The sequence below is a fragment of the Chiloscyllium plagiosum genome, chromosome 11, assembly GCF_004010195.1.
Source record: "Chiloscyllium plagiosum isolate BGI_BamShark_2017 chromosome 11, ASM401019v2, whole genome shotgun sequence".
Lineage (NCBI taxonomy): Eukaryota > Metazoa > Chordata > Chondrichthyes > Orectolobiformes > Hemiscylliidae > Chiloscyllium > Chiloscyllium plagiosum.
The window spans coordinates 74432662-74460113 of NC_057720.1; the positions used below are offsets into that span (position 1 = coordinate 74432662).

At 42.0% G+C, this 27452-nt stretch overlaps 1 protein-coding gene and 1 long non-coding RNA gene across 2 annotated transcripts; one reads left to right on the top strand and one right to left on the bottom strand.

Annotated features, from left to right (window-relative positions):
* Window positions 1-12046: 12046 nt before the first annotated feature.
* Window positions 12047-16716, bottom strand: LOC122554571 (regulator of G-protein signaling 21-like). The gene is made up of 5 exons (XM_043699820.1): window positions 16528-16716; window positions 15591-15701; window positions 14998-15059; window positions 14723-14889; window positions 12047-13625 (listed from the first exon to the last, which is right to left on the bottom strand). The coding sequence occupies exons 1-5, from the start codon at window positions 16635-16637 to the stop codon at window positions 13437-13439; spliced, it is 639 nt and encodes a 212-aa protein (XP_043555755.1). The 5' UTR covers window positions 16638-16716; the 3' UTR covers window positions 12047-13436.
* Window positions 16717-16764: 48 nt separating this feature from the next.
* Window positions 16765-21645, top strand: LOC122554572. Its single transcript, XR_006313029.1, has 3 exons — window positions 16765-17129; window positions 18945-18990; window positions 21066-21645. It is a non-coding gene; the product is annotated as an uncharacterized LOC122554572 (long non-coding RNA).
* Window positions 21646-27452: the final 5807 nt, after the last annotated feature.

A 27452-nucleotide genomic window follows, 5' to 3' on the forward strand; every position in this document is an offset into this window, starting at 1 on the left:
CAGATCTTTCGTGTGTGTCTGGACTCTGCACCACCGCATGTTGCTCTCCAAGTGGTTGTGGGTGTTAAAGACTGTGTCACACATCTCCTTCTGGAATGTGCCTTTGCAAAGAAAGTCTGGAGAGAAATGCAGGTTTTTATTGACATCTGCCTCAAGCAGCTCCATGATGTAGGACTCTGCATTCTAAGGGCTGTTCCCCAGTACGCACAGCGTGCCTGGAGGACCATCATGAAAGATGCTCTTTGGTCTGCTTGAAGCCTGTTGGTCTTCCAGTGTAAAGTGTTGACCTTGACTGAGTGTTGCAGACTGGCACATTCCAAGTTCCAGGACTACGTGCTGAGAAATGCACTAAAGCTTGAGGTAGCTGCTGCCAAGGTGTAGTGGGGAAGGGCCAGTGTCTAAGGCCTTTCCACCAAAGAATAACGACAATCCATTCAGTTGTCAAACCGGCTCGTTGTCTGAAAATGTATATAGATAGTGTCCTGCAAGAGTAAAAAATACCTTTGATTGCAACTGTAGGAAAGCCCTGAGGGATGTCAAATTCCAATTTGTTTGATTTTTTTCCTCTGTAAAGACTATATAGAACAATTTTAGTACCTTGTGCATGTCATAAAGATAATATTTTTATGAATAAAGTATGGTTTTGCAATAAAAATAATATAGTTGAAATTTGGAAAGCATAATCTTAATAAGCTCAGCAAACTCCCACAATCAGCAGTATGATAATGACCAGAATATCTGTTATTTTTAGTGGTGTCAAATCACACATGAATATTGACCAGAACACTAGTGATAATTCCTCTGCCGTTCTTCTGGATAATGCCCTAAGATCTTTCATATCCACCTGAGCAGACAGGTGAGATCTCAATTGAACATCTCATCCGAAAAGTGACACCTTTCACAGAGCAGAATCACTTAGTTGAACTTGTTTATTATTAACTAGATAAAGAGTCCCAGATTGCTTTCAGCTTCATCCTCCTTTTATCACATTCTGCTCATTGACTGCATGCTAAAAACTTATTGAAGAATTATTTTCAATAGGAAAAGAATACAGAACACAAGACAATGCATTTACAGAGAAACAGAAGTGTAAATTTGAAGCATTTCTAAAGTTGCCCAAACCAACTTGCTTTAGCTGTGGCAGCTCCCTTATGGATTGCAATTACTCTTCATAATGTCTAGAAAGAAACCTGGGAAAGAGTAAGAATTTTTCTATCATGCTACAGAGGGAAGGTTTCTCTCACATTTAATAAGAAAAGGATACATCGCAACGTTTTTTGAACAATATCATAAAACCTCCTCTCAACTGTCTCTTCAAAGAGATCAATCCCAGCTTCACCCACTTTTCCCCGTAATTGAAGTCTATCGTTCTCCGGAAATATTCTGATAAATCTTTATTGCACTCAGTCATGTCTCTCCCACAGTGTGGTTCCCAGAAATGGGCACTGTTCTACAGCTCAGGGTCAGGGTGTGACTTGGAAAAATTATTGTCTCAATGAATAGAGTTTGAAATATCATCTTGGATTCAATAAGAGCAAAGTCAGAGGATTAGTTCACCACCTTCATCAGAAAGATCACAACTTGCTGTAATTTTATATATTTATATGCACTTGTATAAAAATTCAATTTCTTACAAGCTCTTATTATCTTTTATAAGCTTTCACTGGGTGTGGTTCGGGGAATGGTGGGCTTGAGAACGAGACAGTCGATCCCGGAAAATGGTGTAATGGTAGACATTTCACTTTTCCTGCTGTATCTAATGGCCTCCCTGAGTGGCCATTCCAATCACACTTGACTCCAACTGCCACACCCTTCAATCCCTTAGACCAACCCCCCCAACTCAAACCATCCTCATGAGGCCTCCAATCCAAAACCACCAAGGCCTCTGTTCTTCACCATCTCTCCCAGCCCTACCTTCAATTCTTTCCCCCACACCCCATGTTATTTCTTGCCTTTCTAGACCTGGACTTGTGACCCACCCCTGGACCTCCCATTTTACCAGGAACCTGGAATGCCAAGATTGGACGTTTGTACCCAGTTCATCTCCCCATCATCGACCAATGAAATGTCCTAGCTTCTGAAAAAGGGCCACTGGACCTGAAACGTTAAGTTGGCTTTCTCTCCACAGATGCTGCCAGACCTGCTGAGTTTTGCCAACAATTGCTGCTTTTGTTTCTTATAGTATTAGCTTCTCATGGGGTCTTCACTCAAAACTTCCCTCCTTCCAAGCCTGTGAACCAGTCTTGTTACCGATATGTGTCAGTGATATCACATGCATGGTGTAGGTTAAATTTCTACATTGTATGGTGTACTGCTGATCTCTGCATTTCTACTGTTCTACCAACAACTCCACTCGCTGATGAGTCTTTATTTCCCATACCTAAAGTCGACAGGGATAAAAACACCCAGTGTGATGAATTGAAATGAACTTCCTCTAATCTTCTGTTTTAATAAAGCTGTCAACTGTTTAATTTACCCATTCTAATTTTTTTTAACATTGTGCTGAGGGAAATTATACTTCATAAATCATCCATTACCAATGTTGTTTAGTTCAATTTTTATCTCAAATGAATCTACTTATGCTCTCAAGTTACCTGTAATTAATCCAATAGAACATGACGAGACTGTCAATATTTATTCAACAAACATAATCAATATGAATTTGGATCAGAAATGTAATGGTCTACTGTCCTCTATGCAGTAGTGATTTTGAACACTGGTATGTATTACTTTACAGTTCTCTGTTTGTTATGTACCTGTCCGGATGAAAAATTCCCTGAACTATTATTAAACTCTTATAGTCAACTGATGCATCCTGCTTTCTCATGCAAACTTGTGACATCTGCCGCGTTGCCAGATTCCACATACAAATGAAGTAATAACATGTAAGTAGCATTGGAGGAATGCTGAACTTCCAGTCATTAGCTGACTGACTTTGCACTAGTGTGGCTTCTGAGACAATATATCAGTGCCCAAGTATAGACCAAAGCCACAATGGGAACCCTTTGTAACTTTGCAAGATGCCACTTAATGACAAAAGATAGCTGTCAAATCTGGGCTATCTCCATAAGGCAGAAACAAAAGGCACAGATTTCTGATATTAAGGAAGGTGGTACATTTACAGAAGATGTTGATGTGCTATTTGAATGGCAGAATAATACTTTTAAAAAGTCCAAACTTTAACGACTACTTCAGGCTAGGACTGAAAATGCTTGACACTGACACCTTGTGGTCCAAGTAATCATCTGTCCAGCACGAATGTCCCTCATTGAGCACAAAACTGTGCTGCAAGGAGAGAGTGGAGTGCACAGGAAATATTCATACTTACTGTGGCTAATGATGAAATATCTGAAGCAATATGGTATGTGGCCAACTCACTGTGATACTAATGCAAAACAGTATTACGTATTTATGTAGTTATGTATTTTGATTAAAACTGATGGAAGAAATCCAGCTTACAGGAATGTGAGTAGAGTGACTCTCAATAGCTTGACAATGAAATAAGCTCATGTGACACTAACTTGCGTGGTTTGCAGACCCCACTGAGGTTGGCACTGACAGTCGACGGAGCCCTGAAAATGCAATTTCCAAAGTTAACCAATTACACTTCCAAGCTAGACAACTAGTTAGGGCTTTAGGGGTGAGTAATGGAGGCTGAACGATACTTTCCAATTGGCTTCCGGTTTTCTGAGAGAATGGGATCTCAGTTTAATTTACTGCATCCAATGGCAGGCCGGGGAGCTACCAGGGAGCTGGGCAGACTGAGAGACTGATTCTTTCTACCTGAAGCTAGGGAGACATAGAGGCTGCCCTTTAGAGGGAATATCCACCATCAACCCTGACAGTGACTGTTCCTGTTATTAAGAAAAGTGACTGAGATGGCATCTCCTGTTGAAAAATTCCCTCAGTTTCTTATAAATTACTGCAACTTGTGTATCTCTGATTGATCGTCCAGCTTTGGGAGCCTCCCCACCACACTATAATGGGATAGGGAACCTGTCTCTGAGCACCCCAGTCAAAATCACAATGAATGTCTGCTTCTCCCTTCTGCTTCCCATTCCTTTGCAAATGAAAATTCAGCTCAAGGTCTCATGGATACAGTCCAGTATAAACATCATTTTCAATTATCATTTACCTGCTATGTTTATTAGTGTATTTTTGAACAACAAAGGAATCACAAGGTTTCCTGAAAAGGAGCACATGTACAATAAATTGCACCATTAGTTGTTCTGAGATACAGCCTATTCAATGAACTGAGCAACAACAGAAGGTAAGTAATCTGCCCTAACCTTGCTATTCTGGATGTCACGTTAACCAACCAACCAAAAATGTTCAGACATGATCTTATCATTTTAACTTGCTAATCACAAGAAAGTCAAAAACATCCTGCTTTTTTTATTTCCTGGCACTGAATTGCTTTTATGAGAATTCAGCTTGAAAGGACCACTATGAAAGCTGACTGAATGTTTGCGTACTTTTCATGATGAACAGTTTCCAGCCACGCATGCAAGTCATTTAGAAATCTGCAGCTGTAGAATAAAACTAGAAAATGCCTCTCCTCTCTAAAGGATGTTAATCCCAATTATGGTCATTGCAGGCATGCTTCAGTGGGTGGCTTGGAGCTTAGAGAATCTGCCAACACGTGGAATGAATCCATCGCTCCAAGCAAAGAAACAAACCAAGCAAAAAGAAAATGTCAGCTGTTTGGTTTGCAAGCTGGAATGTCACAACTCTGTGCATGGTCTTGACAGAGACTTGCCCCTGGTTGATAATAGGGTCAAAGTGGCTGAGGATGACGTGGCTGAATATTGACATAGCTCTCAGAGATGAGGCTTGCCCAGAATGGATCACTGAGAAGACACAATAAATATTAATTTGACATGGAAAATGTTCACATGACATGCCTGAGCAAAGCTTATGCCTTGCTGTTATCAACTCATTACTCTCTACGATAAAATTCTCTCTATTTAACACTGTAGCCAAATAGGGTCAGTTAACTGCATGAATATTTATGCCCTCAATGATTTGCTACATCACAGAGATGAAAGGCCATTTCTGTCAGAAGATTGACGCTGATATAGCAGAATGCTGAAGTCAGAAGATCTTTATCTGTGGAGGGATTTCAACCTAAGACTGGCACAGACTATGAGGCACTGTCCTCCTGTCTCAAACGTCATAGCCTGAGAAAGATAAACGAGGACCATTTTGGATCAGGTGCAAACCTTGAATTCATGTCATTCAAAGCAGAAAGGATACATTTATTTCAAGATTATCCATTCTAACTTCTTAGATAAGAACCAATCATTCCTTGACTTGAATGAACAGGTGCTCCCCAGAGTTCCCACACAGAATACAGGTGAAGTAGAACAGTTTTGAGACACCAACTATAATATCATTCTCATTATATGAGAAGCAAGACAGGAAAAAATGAAGACTACTTTGAAGCTAATATCTCTGCAGCTAATCTCTCATTAAAACCAAACAATTTGGTCTCATTAATTACAGGAGACCTCTGAGTGAGCTAAATGTGGATGCATTAATCCCTGCTTGAAGTAAAATCCAACAGACTGCGAGATGATGTGCCAATGACTACTGGTTATGATTTTACGTGTGTATCCAAACGTCCTTTCATATATGGAATTCCAGGGGCACATGTATGAAGGTGTCAGACAGGCAATAGATTCATCAGCGAAGAAAATGACTCAATTGAAAATGGGCAGAGGATTCATCACCAAATGCTATAAACAGTTTGAAAGGTGAATAAAGGATTACCTTGGTACTTTTGGGAGAGCGCAGTCTTAAGGAAGCTTGGGACACTATTTGGAACCAAAAAAAAGCTTTGATATTGAACCTATAATGGAGGAACTTTACAAAGTTGTTGTTGGTCTTGTCATGGTCAAGGCTCCAGGTTCTGATATTATATTGCCTGAACTCTACAATCAGTGGAAACCGGATGTCTGTAGCAGCTGCACAAACTTCACCATCTAGGGAGGGAACAGTGCTTTTAATATGTTTATTGTAAAGATTGTGACCCTGCACAAGAATAAGATTTCAAGGATTGCAGTATTTATAATTAATGCTCCTACTGAGCTTCATGGAAAATGTGTTTTCTCATGTTGTCCATGTTAGATTGTAGATTCTGACTGAAAACACATAACGGAAATCCCAACATACCGTCAGAACTTGAAATTGTACAATTGGCACAATCTTCTCAGGTTAAATCCAGCTCTCCAAGCCGTATTTTCAACATACAGTACATTCCAGCACCACCCTTTTCGATGATGGTGCAAATCATTCCTCAGTGTGAGAGAAATCTGCTAAATCTTTGGTATGCTTCTTTGTGTGGGGAATTTCATTGATTAATGAAGTGCTAACTGTAGTAAAAATAAGCTTTAATTTCGAATTTCTTTGGAGCATTACACAACTTTTTTCTATCTCTACTTACTTGCTGCTGAAACCCTCAACCTTGCTCTCTTTCCCTCTAGTCTTGACAGTATGAGTCTCCATCATTCTACCCTTCATGAACATGATATCATCCAATTCTCTGTTGCCCATGTCTAACACATAGCAATTCCTGTTCCCTTAACAACTCTGTGCATGCTGGCCCCAATCAAGCCACATTTTGATCTCAAAATTGCGAAATCCTTCTGGTCCTTGCCCTGCCATATCTCTGGAACCTCCTCCAAACCCACACCCTTTGAGATATCTGTGCTCCTTTAATTCTGGTCTTTTGTGAATTCCTAATTTTAATTACTTTATCATTAGTGGCAAAAAGTGTGATGCCAGAAAAGCACAGCAGGTCAGGCAGCATCTGAGGAGCAGGAGAATTGACATTTTGGGCATAAGCCCTTCATCAGGAATGTGGGGAGGGGAAGAGGACTGAGAGATAAATGGGGGCATGGGGCTGGGGGGTAAGGTAACTGGGAAGGTGATAGGAAGATGCGATTTGGGGGGAGGGGTGATGGTAATAGTTTGGAGCAGAGGGTGGAGTGAATAGGTGGGAAGGAAGATGGACAGGTAGGACAGTTCAAGAGGTTTTGTGGAGTAGGAGGGTTAGATCTGGGATGAGGTAGGGGGAGGGAAGATGAGGAAACTGGTGAAATCGATGTTGACGCCACGTGATTGGAGGGTCCCACTGCGGAAGATGATGTGTTATTCCTTCAGGTGTCGGGTGGCTTGGAATTGGTGGTGGAGGAGGCCCAGGACTTGCATGTACTTGGCAGAGTGGGAGGGGGAATTGAAGTGGGTGGCCATAGGATGGTGGGGTTGTTTGGTGTGTGTGGCCCAGAGATGTTCCCTGAAGCGTTCCACGAGTTGGCATCTTGTCTCCCCAATGTAGGCGAGACCACATCCAGAGCAATGGACATAGTTGATGAGGTATTTGGAGGTACAGAAAAATCTTTGCCAGATGTGGAAGGATCCTTTGGCGTCTTGGATGCAGGTGAGGGGGAAGTTGTGGGCACAGGTTTTGTACCCCTTGCCCCCCACCAACCCACCCTCCACTTCCGGTACCTTCCTTTACCACCACTAGAGGTGTAAAACCTGTGCCCACACCTCCCCACTCACCTCCATACAAGGGCCCAAATGATTCTTCCATATCTGACAAAGATTTTCCTGCACATCCGAACACCTTCATCTACGGGGTTGGTTGCTCTCGATGTGGTCTCCTCGACAGTTGGGAGACAGGATGCGGAAAGTTTCAAGGGACACATGCACCAAACAACCCCATTGCTCTGTGGCCAACTACTTCAACTCTCCTTCCACTCCGCCAAGTCCTGGCCTCCTCCATTGCCAAAATCCAAGACATCCACCATCTGGAGGAAGAACGCCTCATCGTCTGCCTTGAGACCCTTCAACCACATGACATCAACATCGATTTCACCAGTTTACTTGTCTTCCCTCCCCCCATCTCATCCCAGATTCAACCCTCCAACTTGGCACTGCCCTCTTGAACTGTCCTACCTGTCCATCTTCCTTCCCACCTGCCTGAAACATCGATTCTCCTGCTCCTCGGATGCTACCTGACCTGCTGTGCTTTTCCAGTACCACACTTTTTGACTGATCTCCAGCATCTGCAGTCCTCACTTTCTTCTTCATCATTAGTGGCCATGGTTTCAGCTGCCCAGGCCTCAAATTCCGGATACCCATCCTACTTCTTTCTGTCTCCATACCTCCCTGTTCTTTTTTAAGACTGGAAGAGGAGGAATATGTCTGGATGTGGGGGGAGGAAGTAGAACTAGTTAGTTGTGAATTGTTCCTAGGAGGGGCCAGTATGATCAAAATGGATCAATTGACGTTCTTCAGTGCTGTAACAATTCTATGATTCTATTCTGTGAGACATCTCTTAACATAGAACATAGAACAGTACAGCACAGGACAGGGCCTTCGGCCCTTGATGTTGTGTCGAACTTTTATCCTACTCTAAGATCAAACCAACCTATGGTATCCTATATTTTACTATCATTCATGTGCCTATCCAAGAGTCATTTAAGGTCTATAATGTATCTGACTCCACTACCACTGCTGGCAATGAATTCCACACCAATCACTCTCTGTGTAAAGAACCAAACTCTGATATTTCCCTTAAACGTTCCTCCAATCACCTTAAAATTTTGCCCCCTTGTGAGAGCCATGGGATAAAGTCTCTGGCTATCCACTCTATCTAAGCCTTTCTCATCATTTTGTACATCTCTATCAAGTCACCTCTCATCCTTCTTCTGTCCAAACGAGAAAAGCCCTAGCTCCCTCAACCGCCCTTTCCAGTCCGGGAAACATCCTGGAAATTCTCCTCTGTACCCTCTCTAAAGCTTCTACATCATGGGGCAACCAGAACTAAGCACAATATTCCAAGTGTGATCTAACCAGGGCTCTAAAGAACAGCAGCATAACCTCACTGCTCATAAGCTCAATCACCCTGCGATGAAAGCCAACACAACATATACCTTCTTAACAACCTTATGACCTTTGGTGTTAACTTTGAGGGATCTATGGATGTGGTCCCTCTGTTTCTCCATATTGCCAAGAATCCTGCCTTTAACCCTGTAATTTGCATTCAAATTTGGCCTTCCAAAATGAATCACTTCATACTTTTCCAGGCTGAACTCCATCAGCTACTTATCAGCTCAAGTCTGCATTCTGTCAATATCCTGTTACAACCTACAACTGCCATCCACACTATCCACAACTTCACCAACCTTCATGTCATCAGCAAACTTACTAACCCACCTGCCACTTCCTATCCAAGTCATTTATCAAAATCACAAAGAGCAGAGGTCCCAAAACAGATCCCTGTGGAAAACTACTGGTCACCAAGCACCAGGCTGAATACTTTCCCTCCACTACCATCCTCTGTCTTCTATGGGGCAGTCAATTCTGTATCCAGACAGCCAAATTTCCCTGTATCCCATGCCTCCTTAATTTCTGAATGAGCCTACCATGGGGAACCTTACCAAATGGCTTGCTAAATTCCACATGCACCACATTCACTGCTCTTACCTTCACCAATGTGTTTTGTCACATCCTCAAAGAATTCAATAAGGCTTGTGAGGCATGACCTGCTCCTCACAAAGCTATGTTGACTATCTCTAATCAAGCTATGTTTTCCCAAATAATCATAAATCCTGTCTCTCAGAGAAGCCTCTCCAATAATTTTGCCCTTCACCGATATAAGACTAACTGGCCTGTAATTCCTAGGGTTATCCCTAATCCCTTTCTTGAACAAGGGATTAACATTTACCACCCTCCAATTATCTGGTACTACTCTAGTGGACAGTGAGGATGCAAAGATTTTTGCCAAAGATGCAGCAATCTCTTCTCTCACTTCCCATACCAACCTTGGATAGTGTATCCCATTTGGCCCAGGGGACATATCTATCCTCATGTTTTTCAAGATTCCTGTTTGAGAGTATCAGCCTGTTTCATGCTGTCCTTACAAAAGACAAGGTCCCTCTCATTAGTGAATATTGAAGCAAAGTATTCATTAAGGATCTCCCCTACCTCCTCCAACTCCAGGCACAAGTTCCCTCCACTATCCCTGATCAGCCCTACTCTTATTCTGGCCATCCTCTTGTTCCTCATATAAGTGTAGAACACCTTAGGGTTTTCCCTAATACTACCCATCAAGGCCTTTTCATGTCCCCTTCTCGCTCTCCTAAGTCCATTCTTCAGATCCTTCTGAGCTACCTTGTAACCATCTAGAGCCCTGTCTGATCCTTGCCTCCTCAACCTTAAGTAAGCTTCCTTCTTCCTCTTGACTAGATGTTCCACATCCCTTGTCATCCAAGGTTCCTTCACCGAACCATCATTCCTTGCCTCAGTGGGACAAACTTATCCAGCACGTGCAGCAAGTGCTCCCTAAACAACCTCCACATTTCTGTTGTGCATTTCCCTGAGAATATCTGCTCCCAATTTATGCTCTGCATCTCTTCCCTAATAGTATTGGAATTCTCCCTCGCCAAATTAAATACTTTCCCACACCATCTGCTCCGATCCCTCTCCATGACATAGTAAAGGTCAGGGAGTTGCGATCACTATGACTGAAATGCTCTCCCACCGAGAGATCTGACACCTGACTTGCTTCATTGCCAACCACCAAATCCAATAGGCCCTCCCCTCCAGTCGGCTTATCTACGTACTGAGTCAGGAATCCTTCCTTGACACACCTGATAAAATCTGCTCTATCCAAATTATTTGCACTAATGACAACAACCCTGTTACTTCTGCATTTTTAAAAATTAGATTCCCTATAGTGTGGAAACAGGCCCTTCAGCCCAACCAGTCCACACCGACCGAAGCATAACCCACTTAGACCCATTTCCCTCTGACTAACACACCTAACCTATGGGCAATTTAGCATGGACAATTCACCTGACCTGCACATCTTTGGGAGGAAAACGGAGGACCCAGAGGAAACCCATGCAAACTCCACACAGACAGATGCCCGAGGCTGGAATTGAACCTGGGACCGTGAGGCAGCAGTGCTAACCACTGAGCCACTGTGCCATCCATCATGTATTTGAAGAATTTGCAGGTCAACAAGCAACCTGTTTGGCCACATTACGAATCCAAATTTCTTGGCGATCAAGTCCTTAATTTAGAGTCATAGAGATGTATAGCATGGAAACAGACCTTTCAGTCCAACTTGTCCATGCCGACCAGATATCCCAACCCAATCTAGTCCTACCTGGCAGCACCCACCCCATATCCCTCCAAACCCTTCCTATTCATATAACCATCCAGATGCCTTTTAAATGTTGCAATTGTACTAGGCTCCACCACTTCCTCTGGCAGCCCATTCCACATATGCACCACCCTCTGCGTGTAAAAGTTGCCCCGTAGGTCTCTTTTATATCTTTCCCCTCTCACCCTAAACCTATGCCCTCTAATTTTGGATTCCCCCACCTCAGGGAAAATACCTTGTCTATCTATCCTATCCATGTCCCTCATGATGTTATAAACCTCTATAAGTTCACCCCTCAGCCTCCGACATTCCAGGGAAAGCAGCCCCAGCCTGTTCAGCCTCTCCCTGTAGCTCAATCCCTCCAACCCTGGCAACATCCCCTTGTAAATCTTTTCAAACACTGAGTTTTTGATTCAGAGGCAGGGTAACTCTCTATTGTGCCACAAGACCTTCAAAGAGCTAAATATTAGGCTACAATTTATATGCTTACATTTAGTAAAATTAGTGAGCAAAGGAAAATCTAGGCCAGAAGCATGTAATATTGACCTTGTAACAGACTGTCAGTATTACATACCATCTTCTAAGTATTGTTAGCCCCCATATGTTAATTATTGCTTAAAACACAATTTACGGCCTTTGATTATTTGATAATCATTAATGCTTTAGTATGGGTTGGATCACTTGACTAACTAGATATCACAATGGCCAATGAAATTTGTTAAATGGTAAAGCAAACATCATAGATGATCTAAAAAGATCAAACATAGTTTGAAGCCATCAATTATTATGGGGAAACATCTACTATTTAATTCCGTTAGGACAGAACGGCTAAGATTAGTAAAAGAATGAATAGTCTTGACAGTTTAATTACAACAACAAATATTTTATTTTCTGTTCATGAGCATCAGAGGTTAGAAAGCCAGGATAAACCAACATTTATTCAATCAATCTTGAAAATATCTTTTAGTAATGTTGTAGGAAGAGTGATGGTCATAATTTCCTTGTCAGTAAAGCTATCTGAGCGGATAGATATTTGATATTTGATGATCAGGATCTATTTTATCAGGATTACTCAGGTTTCAAATCATATCCTCCAATTTGCTCATCATTATGGTGTTGATCATATGACCAATGGAATTTCCAGAAGGAAGCTCATTAATAGCATTAAAGGCAGATATAGTGGGTGTAATTTCTTTTCACAAAACATTTGATCACCCATCCTTCTGTGTCTGTGCGTTAACTTTGGTCAGATGGCATTCCTTTGACATCTGTCTTATTGCATAGAAGATGCTAGCCAAGATACATACTTCCACAAACAGAAGGTCAAGGTAAGTTATTTCACATTCTGAATGTTTGCAGTGATTGCAATCTAGCTTTATTCAATAAATCTCAGAAATCAAATAAGGCACTAGTGGATGAGTTGAGATAGTTCCTGCAGACCATGACCATGGCTCAGCAGTCACCATCACTGTACATTATGGTAACAGCCTTCGCAAGACACCACTTGCAGTTGAAATGCTGCAGACTATCCAAAATGCCAAAGTGTTTTAATGAACTTAGGTCATATATTACCATTAGTTGTAACAACAGGTTTACAATCTACAGGCTTTTTCATGACATTGCAATTATGCTACGCTCAGAACATTTCATTTAATATTAGAAAAAAATAAAATAATAAATACATACATTTTTTCACCCAAGTTCCTTCTTTCTGCATCAGAATATTACGTAACATTTGGTAAAGAGGATTGTGCATCAGGATATGCAGCATTGGAGACTTGCACTAACATCAGATAAAACTGCGCCACGTAGCTTATGTTGCAACTGTCAAAGGAAATGCTTTTCTTTTCAGTTTAAGATCCAGTGAGTATGAACAGGAAAGCTCAGTTCATGCTCCCCTGCACAAAAATATTCAGCCCCTTTACTAAAACAAACTTGTCACAAGTTCACCGTTACATTCTTGCGTGAAGAAAAAACTATGGTCTTGATAATGATGAGAAAGTTTGTAATTACACACATATGCCAGAGCATTGGGAAACACAGCATTTGTCCTTGAAGATTGTCCTAGTCCTTCACCGTGTTTTAGCTGTGTTACATATGGAGTCATTGTTCATTTGACATCAAGTTTCAGGTTTAATTTCCATTTCCCAGCAGATCCAGCTCTCGAGCTTTGTGAAGTACTGTGGTACACTCAGAAATGAGCGATACAGAATTAGACGTTCATACTTCGCTTTATTTTTGGGTCAGAATTCTTCATTTAACTGTTGTTCTTGTTGCCCTGTGTCTTGTTTATCAGGTTTAAGTAGGCATCTGACTTTAAGAACCTGGGGTAAGAGTCTTTCTCCATCAGGCTGAAGATAATTCGCTGGGCTGCCTCAAAACAAGTTGGGGTTGGCAGTAGAATGCTTTTGCTGACCAAATCTCTTGTATTACCATCAATGTTGACCTATGGATAGAACAAGACATCTGTTGAATAGACCATTCTCTGTTTTCCCTCTTTTCACTACTGTGAATAATTTGCTTTTACAAGCTGAACAAAACTCTGATGTGATCACTAGACATCACGGGACTAATTCAATTTCCCCAACCATCTGTTTAAGTAACTGCTGCATCACCCACCTATCATAAAGAACTGTCTTTTTCTGAGGACAATGAAGATTCATTTGTGGTTGCTAGACATTTCAATTCTGCAAAACAGAACTAGGCAAATGACTCACTATTCTTCCATGAGACACTTTATTGGGTGATAAGACTTTATACTTTGAAAGCCAATGGTGCCTGAGCACCCAATTTCCCAGATTGCACAAATCTAGTTCAAGCTAAAACTATGCTTTAGGTTATGCCATGTTCAAACTGCTGTGTCCAGATTAGTGTGTGATCTACTCCACATTGGCTTACTTCAGCAGTGTCCATGGGGATTGCAATGGTAGCTTGCACTTTACTGATTGTCATTTTCACACTCACTCTTCATTACAGCAATTGTGACTCAACTGGGGGTGAATTTTCACAAATAGATTTAGTTTTCCTCAGGGGAAATCAGAGTTAAAAAACTAGGGTGAGGACTCCTTCCAACCCTTTGGTCACTTGAAAACAATGTACTTGAAAATATCTGTCTGCTCACAGGTTGTCTCTAACTAAAGTTTTAATGCTTAAAATAGTGTCTGGGAGATACTAGTCTGAGTGCAGATGCTTCTTTTCATTAAATAGTTGAATAGAATATCATCACTCAAGATTGGGCTGGGACCTGACTCGCACTTTCTTAACCTGTAGTATTCGTCATTGCAACTCAATGAGCTAAAGATTTAGGGATGCTTTCTTTTGAGTTGATTGGACGATAATGACATTCTTCAGTTTTGTTACATACCGTTACAAATGGTGAAGGGACTCAGTCTCAACACCTGTACAAAGGATTTACACCACATTCACTGGGACTGTTTTTGTTTAAATTAGTGACAGGTCAGTCAATTGTGTGGCTTTCATCTATCATTATTTATGCAGTTTAGCCCATATGGCGTTTCTGTTGACAAAAGAAAAAACACTCACTTGTTTTGGGGCATCACTCCGTATGAATTCTGAGTAAATATGTTGAGCCTTGGAGCCCAGTTTTGAAGAAGACTTGGTTTTTTTGTAATCCTCACAGACCAACCAGAAGTCAATGTTTTCCTCACTGAACTCTGACTTAAGAAAATCCCTGAATGCAGCAAGACCACCTGGAGGAAGTGAAAATGTCAAGTCAAATTATTACTTATTGTTATTTAAAAAAATCCAAGCAATAGTATTCTAGCAGCACTCATCAAAGAGTAAGAAATATCACTTACATGGATCAGCCAGGAGAATGTCCAAAGACTTGGACCATTGCATAGCTTCTTCATGAGTGAGTCTGTAGAAAGAGAGAAGAAATAACTTAGAATATTTAATTCCTAAACTCAAAGCAACTTTTAACTTTTTTGTTAGATTAAATTACTTACAGTGTGGAAACAGGCCTTTCGGCCCAACTATTCCACACTGACCTTCCCATACATTTACCCCTTCACCTAACACTACGGGCAATTTAGCATGGCCAATTCACCTAACCTGCACATTTGTTTTGGACTGTGGGAGGAAACCGGAGCACCCGGAGGAAACCCACGCAGACACGTTTAAAATGAACAGACTTTCTGATTTTTATATTGGTAAGATGAAACATAGGATGAATAAAGAACATTAGGAGTGTTAGGCTTAGCCAGTGAAATGAGCTTGGATCTGAAATATTTCTTTCCCTGTTAGTAAACGCTTTTATTCCTATAATATGAAAAGTACATCCTAGACTCTGTCATGCTGCAGATTGCAATTATACAATGTTTAACTTGTAATCAAATATTTTTGACAAAGAGAATTCAGTGGTCAACGGCTTGAATGATAAGGTACTCACCCAATGGACAGATTCAATTTCGCTGACATCCTGGGTAGAAAGCTAATGGATGAATGTTCAGAATTGGAGTTCAGTAATGCCGAAAGCAGCCGACTCTTCAAGTCCTGGGTTCTAAACATCATTTTGAGAAAAGCAAGTGTTAGTATTGTCAAAAGAAGAGTTTCTAATTAAACAATCACAGTTAAAAGAATTAAAGCAATCTGTTTAAGATGTGCTCATTAGAATTTCCTTCGTTTAGGTTTGTTTTACTCAAATATAACATTCATATCCTATGTTGTTTAAAGAAATGGAATACAGTTAGCAAGCAGTAAGTTATCTCAAGAGTACCACAAGCAGAAGTAAAGTGCATGAAGAAAATACGGGTTTAGACAAAATGGAACAGGGTGACCTCTGAAGATGTGCTGTTGAAATGGCCTGAGATATAGATAGACTAATGCAGGCAGACTATGCTTTATAGATAAAGCCTCTGTGTTGAAATCATTTAGAGCTCTGCTGACGTTTCATCTTTGTCTTCAAATAATTTGCATTAATTTTTCATTTTGGATCCCAGTAAAAGAATGATATTTTCATATTTGATTAACACAATGATTAACAGTAAAGTATTCAGAGTACAGGACAACTCTAATTTGCATTGTAATTTGCACCTACCTTTCTGCAGCATGTAATTTTATAAATAAGCAGAGAAGTTAACAATGTACATGAGAAATATTTGTTCAAAGACATTACAACTGACTTTCCTAAGGTATCCGTAGCTCTGTTTGAGTTTAAATATTTTTAATATAAAAGAACAAAATGGTTTACGTTATTTGCAAATGTGCACATTTACTGTTAAAGTGCAATTTGGGAGGGAAAGTCAGTCATGTTGGCATAATACTAATTTGTAGAAATTAGTTAGAAATGCTGTAATTTGGAAATGCCTAGTAAGAGTAATACTTACAGGTTCTTTGCTTTCTTTTTCTCTGTCTTTTCAGTTCCAGTAGAGCTACAGTTGCAGTAGACTTCTTCCAAATTGCTTGACGTATTCTGAGGGAGCTTGAGTTCAGGCATCTCCGACTGGTTGACTTGCCTTAGAGGCACTGCTTCACTTGCTGTTCTGTTCACGTTTCTTTGACTATTTCTTGTTCCTCTTAGATCGCACTGATATATATGTAAGAGCTCTGGTGTTGGGGTGGGGTGAGATGAGGGGGGGAAGTATTTGTTTACTTAAACAGAACTGGGTGATGTGAGTTCATGATACCACAAAAAAGGAAGTTCTGTCTTTTTGGGCCATTGTTGACGTTGTTGCTCAACCCAATAGCAGTATCACACGCATGCAGAACTGCACTTTGGTTTCTAATTCAAATAAGTGCAAAGTCTGAAGATCATGCAAATATTGTCCTTTTGCGTAGGTCTCAGCAGAGATGCGACTAGTGAACCATATTTTCACTCGGATGTTTTTGCTACAGCTTCAAAAGATGTACTGTTTCAGTGTTACGTTATGGACTGCGTCTATAATGTGGTTGCGATTCATTAACAAGTCTTGTTCTGCCGGTGATTAAGGTTAGCAATGCAATAAATATTTTGTTAGAATCCATGACTTCCACTGAAGGTTGATTTAGAATCCTAAATGGCCCAGCTATTGAAGCTTTTCTACTGCATGGTTAATGTCTGTAAGATGATGTGACAACAGCATGCATTTATACTGCACCTTTAGAAGAGGGTAAAAGGTTCCAAAGTGGTATGCCTGAGGTCAATGACCTCTCCCAGAAGAGGACTGAACATCTGGATTAAACAGACTTTCTGAGTTTTCCCACCTCACTCATCACAACACCTATATGACAACCCATCCAGATGGCATGTGGTATGAGTTCAGACTGTATCTACATTGTGGTTACAGCTGTCCATATTGCACGTTTTCCATTTAAGAATGAAACTGCAGAAAAAGCAGACTTATTGAAAGCCTTTGCACCCATCACCTACAGAGTAAGTAAAGACAAAGAAGATACTTACTGCACAGAACAGAAATAACTTGAAATCATTCATGAAACACCAATCACCAAAGAATCAACCCAAGAGAATCACATAAGTGTAAAAGATAAAATCATGACCATTGAATATAGTTCACTAAATCTTAATATCTGGTGTGTTGATACGACATGAACAGTGACAGCTATCTCAGTTTTTTTGGCCAAAATCTTTCATCAGTCACAAGTTGCAGTGCATCCCAAAGAACTGTTCCAGCAAATCAATATGATTCCTCAAACTCTGAGATCTCATTTCAGACATTTGATGTTTTTTATAAGAACTGATCATTAGAAGACTATTCTCCTGTTTTGGGCCTTCCATTTAATCTTTGCAGATCTCTACATTACCTGCATTTACTTGCCACTGTTCTGTCAAATGGTATTGATTGGTTTTGAAATTTTTAATTTACCTACTTTTCCCTACTTGCAGGGAAAAGAAATTGCTTCCTGACATCATCTCGAATTGCTGAGCTCTAAATATAATTTTAAACTTGTATCCTCAAACATTTGCTGGCTTCTTTGTTTAGATTACCAATCTTAGAAGATGTGGAGGTACCTGTGATGGACTGGGGTGAACAAAGTTAAAAATCACAACACCCAGGTTATTATCCAACAGATTTATGTGGAAGTCATAGCTTTCGGAGCACTGCTTCTTCATCAGGTGCCCCACCGATTACCTGATGAAGGACCAATGCTCTGAAAATTAGTACTTCCAAATAAACCTGTTGGACAATAACCTGGTGTAGTGTGATTTTTAATCTTAGAAGTGTTTATGCAGATACACCCTCAGTGTTACAATTAGCATCCTAAGCACCATCCAAATACTGTATTATACTATACTATAAGTTCTGTACTCTAAAAAGGACATCAAATCATATAAATAGAAGAAAGTAAAATGACTATCGAATTAAACATAATAAAGCACTGATTACCCAGATTAGTGACTGGGATGATGGGATTCAGAGATGAAAAGACTTTTATTATTACCTTTGTGAGTTCTTCTATGTATTATACTGCCTTACAGGGTGGTATAAGCAGACTCAGTCGTCACTTTCAAAGGGAAATTGGATCTCTACTTGAAAAGTATTTGCAGGCCTATGGGAAAGGGCAGGACACAACTAGTAGCTCAGCAAGAATGTCGAGGCAGGCATGATAAATTACTTCTGAACCATGTGTTTTTATTAGCTGTAGAGTAACTGGGATTGACTAACATACTGCAAATGATGTTGCATCACCCCCTGGTACAAGGAAGGAAATCTGTGGGTATTTTATCATGGTATTAAATTAATGCTGATGCCAAGATTGTAACCTGTTATTTGGAAAATAACTTTGGTAATTTTTTTTTGTCCAGCTGGCATGTACTTTTGTCGTGGGAAAGACAGTGTTTCATCAGCTAGGTAAGACAACTTTACACAAACTGTCACAGGACATAGGCAAGGTCTGAGTTTTGATGATTGATAATGTAAATCTTTCCAAGGCAGTTTCTCCTTGTTCTGATCTGATCAAAGAATGATTATTTTAGTAAACAAAGAGAACAAACAAAAAACAAAGAATATTACAGCACAGGAACAGGCCCTTTAGCTCTCCAAGCCTGTGCCAATCCTGATCCTTTCTCTAAACCTATTGCCTATTTTCAAAGGATCTGTATCCCTCTGCTCCCTGCCCATTCATGTATCTGTCGAGATACATCTTAAATGATGCTATCACGCCTGCCTCTACCACCTTCGCTGGCAATGTGTTCCAGGCACCCACCACTGTCTGCATAAGGAATTTTCTACGCATCTATCTCTTAAACTTTTCCCCTCTCACCTTGAACTCGTGACCCCTAGTAATTGAGCCCCACTCTGGGAAAAAGCTTCTTGCTATCCAGCCCGTACATACCCCTCATGATTTTGTATTCCTCAATCAGGTCCCTCCTCAACCTCCATCTTTCTAATGAAAATAATCCTAATCTACTCAACCTCTCCTCATAGCTAGCACCCTCCATACCAGGCAACAGCCTGGTGAACCTCCTCTGCACCCTCATCAAAGCATCCACATCCTTTTGTAAATGTGGCAACCAGAACCCGTACACAGTATTGCAAATGACCAGCCACCTCTTATACTCAATACCCTGTTCAATGAAGGAAAGCATGCCATATGCCTTCTTGACCAATCTATCAACCTGCATCGCTACCTTCATGGTACAATGGACATGAACACCCAGATCTCTCTGCGCATCAATTTTCCCCAGGGCTTTTCCACTTACCATTTAATTCTCTCGAGAATTTAATCTCTTCCAAAATGCATCATCTTGCAATTGCCCAGATTGAACTCCACCTGTCATTTCTCTGCCCACCTCTCCAATCTATCTATATTCTGCTGCATTCTCTGATAGTCCCCTTCACTCTTTGCTACTCCACCAATCTTAGTGTCAGCTGCAAGCTTACTAATCAGATCATCTATACCTTCCTCCATGTGTGGGGAGGGCTCATAGGTTAGTGTAATGGGGACAAGGAGAGATACTAGTTCCATCTCCAGTGATGTAAATTTTCACCTGAAGTACACACTAGATCAAATGTCACCTTGTAGCAAGTTGTCATAGATTCACAGCACAAAAACATCATAAAAACAGTCCCTTCAGTCCAACCCGTCCCTGCTGACCAGATAGCCTAAATTAATCTTGTCCCATTTGCCAGCATTTGGCCCATATCCCTCTAAATTCTTCCTATTCGTATACCCATCCAGATGCCTTTTAAATGTTGTAATTGTACCGCTTCCTCCACCACTTCCTTTGGCAGCTCATTCCATCCACACACTACACTCTGTGTGGAAAGGTTGCCCTTTAGGTCTCTTTTAAATCTTTCCCCTCTTACTGTAAACCTATGCCCTCTAGTTTTGGACTCCCCTACCCTGGAGAAAAAAAAACCTTGTCTATTTACCCTCTCCATGCCCCTCATGATTTTCTAAACCCCTAAAGGTCACCCCTCAGCCTCCGATGCTCCAGGGAAAATTGCCCCAGCCTATTCACCTCTCTCTACAGCTCAAACCCTCCAACCCTGGCAACTTACAAGCCTGAGGTGGGTGGGATTATGATTGGTGGCTCCTTTTCAATATCTTCCTCATGAAAAATTCTACATCACATCTTGCTTGGTCACAACAAGGTTAAGTTAGAAAGGATCTTTTATTTGTTCTAGAAGAAAAACTTGCTTCTAGAACAAATTAAATTAAATTTTACAAAAAGCCAATTTAAACAGACTTTTTTGAATTAGCAAAAGAATGAGTTTATTAATTACTATACACATGAAGAAACAATCTAATGCAACACACAAGCACACAGATAAGAAGTGAGTCCAGTAATAGATATACAGATCAGTTTCTGAGTTGTTTTTGAAGAGTGGACTGAGGAAAGTTGCACATGTTACCTTGGGTGATACTTGGAGGAAGGATTTTAGTGGCTCAGAAATCAATTTAGCTATTTTTGGCTTTGCAGGATCGTTGACATGCTTTTACTCTGGCTACGTTCAATGGTGGCTGTCCCGCAACATGTGGAGTCAGTGGTATTTCTCTTTCCTTACCTGCAGAGGAAGGGTATTTAATGGTTGTTCTCAAACCTGGACATCACAGATGAGCATGTTAAACCACTAATGCAGAAAGACCACTTTTTAACCTTTTGTTGTATACCCTGCAGGAGGTGGCTTCCTTCTGAGACTTAACAGCAATCTAGGTTTGTTCAATATATCATATACATTGCATGCATGATACTGTGATCTTTTACTGTAATTTCAATGTCTTATGGTCCTGCTCCACAGCTACATGATGAAGGAGCAGCACTTCAAAAGCCAGTGCTTCCAAATAAACCTGTTGGACTATAACCTGGTGTTGTGTGATTTTTACCTTTGTCCTTCTGAGAAGGTTGTGGATTGGCAGCCCTTTGTTATCTATATCTTCTAGTCTTTCCCTGAATCTGATATTTCATACAGGACTCTACCAGCCAGTCACTAATTTTAGGTGAAAATGAGGACTGCAGATGCTGGAGATTAGAGTCAAGAATGTGGTGCTGGAAATGCACAGCAGGTCAGGCACCATCCGAGGAGCAGGAAAATCAACTTCATCAGGAATGAGGCTAGGAGCCTCAGGGGTGGAGAGATAAATGGGAAGGGGGTGGGGCTGGGGGTAGGGGCTGGGTGGGGAGGTAGCTGAGAGTGCAATAAATGGATGGAGGTGGGGTAAAGGTGATAAGTTGGAGGGACAAGTGGTGCAGATAAGTGGGAAGGAAGATGGACAGATGGGACAGGTCATGAGAATGGTGGAGGAGGCCAAGGACCTGCATGTCCTTGGCAGAGTGGGAGGGCGAGTTGAAGTGTTCGACCACGGGGTGGTGGGGTTGGTTGGTGTGGGTGTTCTGGAGGTGTTCTCTGAAGTGCTCTGAAGTTCCAACCCTCCAGCTCGCCACTCCCTTACCATCCGATGCCTGGAGGAAGGACAACTCATCTTCCGCCTCAGGACCCTCCAACACCATGGCATCAATATGGATTTCTCCAGTTTCCTCAATTCCCTTAACCCCACCTTACCCCAGATCTAACCTTGCAGCTCAGCACTGTCCTCATGACCTGTCCCACCTGTCCATCTTCCTTCCCACCTAGCCGCTCCACCCTCCCCTCCGACCCATCACCGTCAACCCCACCTCCATCCACTTATTGCACTCTCAGCTACCTTGCCCCCAGCCCCAACTCCAACCCCTCCCATTTATCTCTCCACCCGCGAGGCTCCCAGCCTCATTCCTGATAGAGTCATAGTCATAGAGATGTACAGCCATAAGAGTTTGTCTACCTCAAAAGTAACATCAATGCAACTTATGATTGGCTATGCTATCACATAGAGTTATAGAGATGTACAGCACGGAAACAGACCCTTTGGTTCAACCCGTCCATGCCGACCAGATATCCCAAGCCAATCTAGTCCTACCTGCCAGCACCCGACCTAGATCCCGCCAAACCCTTCCTATTCGTATACCCATCCAGATGCCTTTTAAATGTTGCAATTGTACCAGCCTCCACCACTTCCTCTGGCAGCTCATTCCATGCATGTACCACCCTCTGCATGAAAAAGATGCCCCTTAGGCCTCTTTTATATCTTTCCCCTCTCACCCCTGTGCTTTTCCAGCACCGCACTCTTGAGTCACTGATTTTATATTTATAGTAAGCTTTTAGCTATATCAATCCTCTTTAAAAACAAACCATAATATCACATGTTGATGAATTGAAACAGGATCAGTGCATGAACAGGGCTCTGTGTAGCATTACATATTGCATCCAGTATAGACAACTGCACAACACTACAAATCTGACTGACAATTCCAAATTGGCAATGAGTATATTTCTTCACACATTAGTTTAACTCCAATCAGCTGAGAGATTTCTTCATTGACTCCAATGTTTCTAGGACTAACAACAAATATACATTTTTGGTTCCCAATAAGCTAGCTTTTTAGCTCAAGATTTTTGTTGAATTCAAATTTCACTATCTGCCATGCTGGGATTTAACCTGTGTAGCTAGAATATGAATTAGAGTTTTAAGATTACTCATCCAGTGACATTACCAGTATCCTACCAGCTCCTGAATTCATGTCTGAGTTCAAGTCCTAGAGTTCCCTCCCTAACAGCATTGTGTAGCTGTCCACCCTAAGGACTGCAACGCTTCAAGAAGGGAGTTTACCATCGTCTTATCAAGGGACACTTGGAAATGCACTATACATGTTCGCTTAGGCAGCAATACCCACATCCCATGAATGAATTAAAAAAAACTGATGATTTCCTGAGTAGGAATGGAAGAGCAAGTGGCATGCAAAAGGGTAATCAACCAGTCCACAATTAATGATAGGGTTTCTGGGGTGAGGCGGGGGGAGGGTAGGTGCGGTGTTGCTAGATTACACCTGTGCCACCCACCAAGTAAGATAAACAGACCGATACATGTGCATCAACTATGCCAGTGACATCAGAGGGATGAGCACTTAGCTTGATAAACCAGAGGACATTGCTGAAAAAAGACACAATTTGTCAATGCTTCTTGTCTTGTACTGATCAGGACAGTTTGATTTGATTTGATTAATTATTGTCACATGTACCGAGATGCAATGAAAAGTATTGTTTTGCGTGCTATCCAGACAAATCATATCTTACACAAGCACATCAGGGTATTAGAACAGAGTGCAAAATACAGTGTTACAACTACAGAGAAGGCACAGAGAAAGATCAACTGTAAGATATGAGAGGTCCATTCAAAATTCTGACAGCAGCAGGGAAGAAGCTGTTCTTGAAACTGTTAGTATGTGATTTCAAACGTGCCTGATGGAAGGAGGTGGAACAGAATATAACTGGTAATGAAGGGGGCTGTGATCATGTTGGTTGCAGTCATGAGGCAGTGGGCAGCATACACAGAGTCAATGGGTGGAAAGCTGGTTTGCGTGACATTGTTCACGGCTCTCTGTAGTTCCTGGGGTCTTAGGAAGAGCAGTTGCCAAACCACATTGTGATGCATCAGGATAGAATGCTTTCTGTGGTGCCGCTATAAGAATTGGTAAGAATCCTTGTGAACATGCTGAATTTCCTCCACCTTCTGAGGAAATTGTTACGCTTTCTTGAACATTGAGTTGACATAGATGGACCAGGACTGATTGTTGGTGATCGTCATTCCCAGGAACATTCCCAGGTGATGCTCTCAACCATGTCTACCACAGCACCATTGATGCAAACAGGGGTGTGTCTCCACTCAACTTCCTGAATTCAGTGATCAGCTCTTTTTGTTTCACTGACATTGATGGTGAGATTGTTGTCTTTACACCATTCTGCTAAGCACGCAATTTCTTTCCTGTATTCTGTCTCATCATTGTTTGAATTCGACCTACAATGGTGGTGCTGTCAGTAAATTTGTAAGTGGAGTTGGGACGGAATTTGGCCACACAGTCATGAGTGGATAAAGGGTAGGGGGCTGAATACACAACCTTGCAGGGTACCGGTGTTGCAGATTATGGTGGAGGAGGTGTTCTTGCCTATTCTTACTGATTGTAGTCTATGGGTCAGGAAGGCGAGGAACCAGCTACAGCAGGGGGGAGCTGAAACCTAGTGTCAGAGTTGAGAGATGAGTTTATTTGGAATTATGGTGTTGAAGGTGGAAATGTAGTCAATAAGTAGGAGCCTGATGGAAGTATCCTTGTTATCCAGGAATAAGTGTAGGGCCAGGGAGATGGCGTTCTGCTGTGGACCTGTTGCACTGGTAGGCAAATTACAACGGATCAAGGTAATCTGGGAGGCTGGAATTGACATGAGCCATGACGAATCTCTCGAAACACTTCATAATTTATGGAAGGTCAGAGTCACCAGGTGGTAGTCGTTGAGGCACACTGCATGATTTGTTCTTTGGCACCTGGATGATGGTGGTCTTCTTGAAGCGGGTGGGGACTTCAGGCAATAGTTAGGCGAGGTTAAAGTTGTCTTTGACTATTCCAATCAGTTGGTCCCCACAGGATCAAAGTGCACAGCCAGGAATTCCACCTGGGCCAGTCACTCTCTGTGGGTTCACTCTCATGAAGGCCAACCTAAGGTCTGGTGCGGTTACCACGGGTACGGTGCATCTGAGGCCGATGGGATAGGTGACATCATTGACTTTCTGTACAAAGCAAACATAGAATGCATTGAGCTTGTTGCCCACAATTCTGTTTGACTTCGCTTTGTGGCCGATTATGTTGTGTAAGCCTTGGCTCACTCCTGCTACGTCTCTTTATGTCTTAAAATATAAGGATTTCTCAGTTCACGAAATGTAAGCCTTGTCCGCGAGGTTGTTCTGGGTCTCAGCTTAGTTTGATATTGCCTCTTGGTGACTCTGATGGCCTTGCGAAGGTTGTGCCTGGATTTCCTGTATAGGTTAGTGTTGCCCAACTTGTACACCACAGATCTGGAGTCCAGTAAGGAGTGGATCTCCTGGTTCATCCATGGTTTCTGGTGGGGAACATGCAGGTCAACATCTTTGACACACAGTCTTCTACACTTACTAATAAAGCCTTTGAAGGCGGTGCATACTCATTTACGTTGGCCACTGAGTTCTTGAATATGGACCAGTCCACCGACTCTAAGCAGTCCTCCAGAAGCCCTTCTATTGCCTCAAATCAACAGTACATTACTTTCTGTACTGGGTCCTCACATTTCAATAGCTGCTTGTAAGCCTGGTGGTGGAACAAAGTGTTGTGATCTGATTTTTCCAAAATGCAGCAGGGAATGGGGCAGCAGACATTTTTGATGTCAAGGATGTTTGGACCTCTGGTGAGAAAGGAGATGTGTCGATGGCGTTTTGGTAGCATGCTTTTGAGGTTGGCCGGATTGAAATCATCGACTACGATGAGCAAAGCCTCGGGATATTCTGTCCCAACATTGTTTGTAGCGTTGTATACTTTGTCAAGTGCACTCTTCACTTCTGCATGGGGTGGAGTGTAGATTACAATCAGGATGACAGAGGTGAGCTCACATGGTCAATATTAGGGACGGCACTACACAGTTTGGTATTCTAGGTCAGGGGAGCACTAACTCACCAGGATCACCATATCTGAGCACCAATGGGTATTGATTAGGAGGCAGACTCAATCATGCGTTGCCTTGTCAGACGATGCTGAGTGGTCCATTTCATGACCTGAGAAATCCTTATATTTTAAGGCATAGTCAGACGTAGCAGGAGTGAGCCATGTTTCTATCAAGTAGAGCATACACCAGTTTGGCTTTAAGGTCATCCATCTTGTTTTTAATGGCTTGGACATTTGCAAGGAGTATGCTGGGGAAGGGGGACTTATAGTTCCTTAGTTTCAGTCTCACCTGAATTTCAGCATGTCTCCCGCATTTCCTGGAGAGGTGACTGCTCTTAGTCGATCCCGGGTGTGTGTGAGGGAGGTCTGCTGCTCCGAAAGGTGAGTTTGTGTTCCTGATAGGGTCCTGGGCACGGCCTTGAGTGTTTCGAGGGGTTTTGTGGCTGGTTCGGTCAGGCCTCCTCGATGTTGGGTCACTGTGTTCCCTGTTCTAGCGCTGGTCGGGCCTCGGTTCCTGGTTTCCACGAGGTCAAGCCTGCGAGAGACCAGGGTCTTGTGGCTTTAGCATTGGAAAGGAAGGTAGGTGCATCCATTGGGGTCCTGGGTACTATCTCATTCATGACTGTTCCATGAAGTCAGGCAGTCGGTCTGGTAGGGCGTCCTCAATGTCAGGTGACCGTGCAGTCAGGTCTTGCTGCTATGCTGTTCGGGCCTTGGTTATGGGTTTCCACAAGGAGGTCAGGCTTGCAGGAAACCAGTAGGCCCTGAGTCCCCCTGGTCTTGTAATTCTGGCATCAGTAGTCGAGCCTCATTGGTCATAGAATCTTTAAACCTGAAAATAGATTTAAGAGAACACTGTTAGTAATCCTGATAGACTTAGAATTGAGGTTTAGGAGAGCGGAACTGGAGGCAAACGTGGTGCCACTGATTAAGAAGGGCGGTAAAGACAAGCCAAGGAACTATAGACCCGTGAGCCTGACCTCAGTAGTGGGCAAGTTGTTGAAGGGAATTGTGAGAGACAGGATGTACATGTATTTAAAAAGGCAAGGACTGATTCGGGATAGTCAACATGGCTTTGTGCGTGGGAAATCATGTCTCACAAACTTGATTGAGTTTTTTGAAGAAGTAACAAAGAAGATTGATGAGGGCAGAGCAGTAGATGTGATCTATATGGACTTCAGTAAGGCGTTTGACAAGGTTCCCCATGGGAGGCTGATTAGCAAGATTAGATATCATGGAATACAGGGAGAACTAGCCAGTTGGATACAGAACTGACAGAGGGTGGTGGTGGAGGGTTGTTTTCCAGAC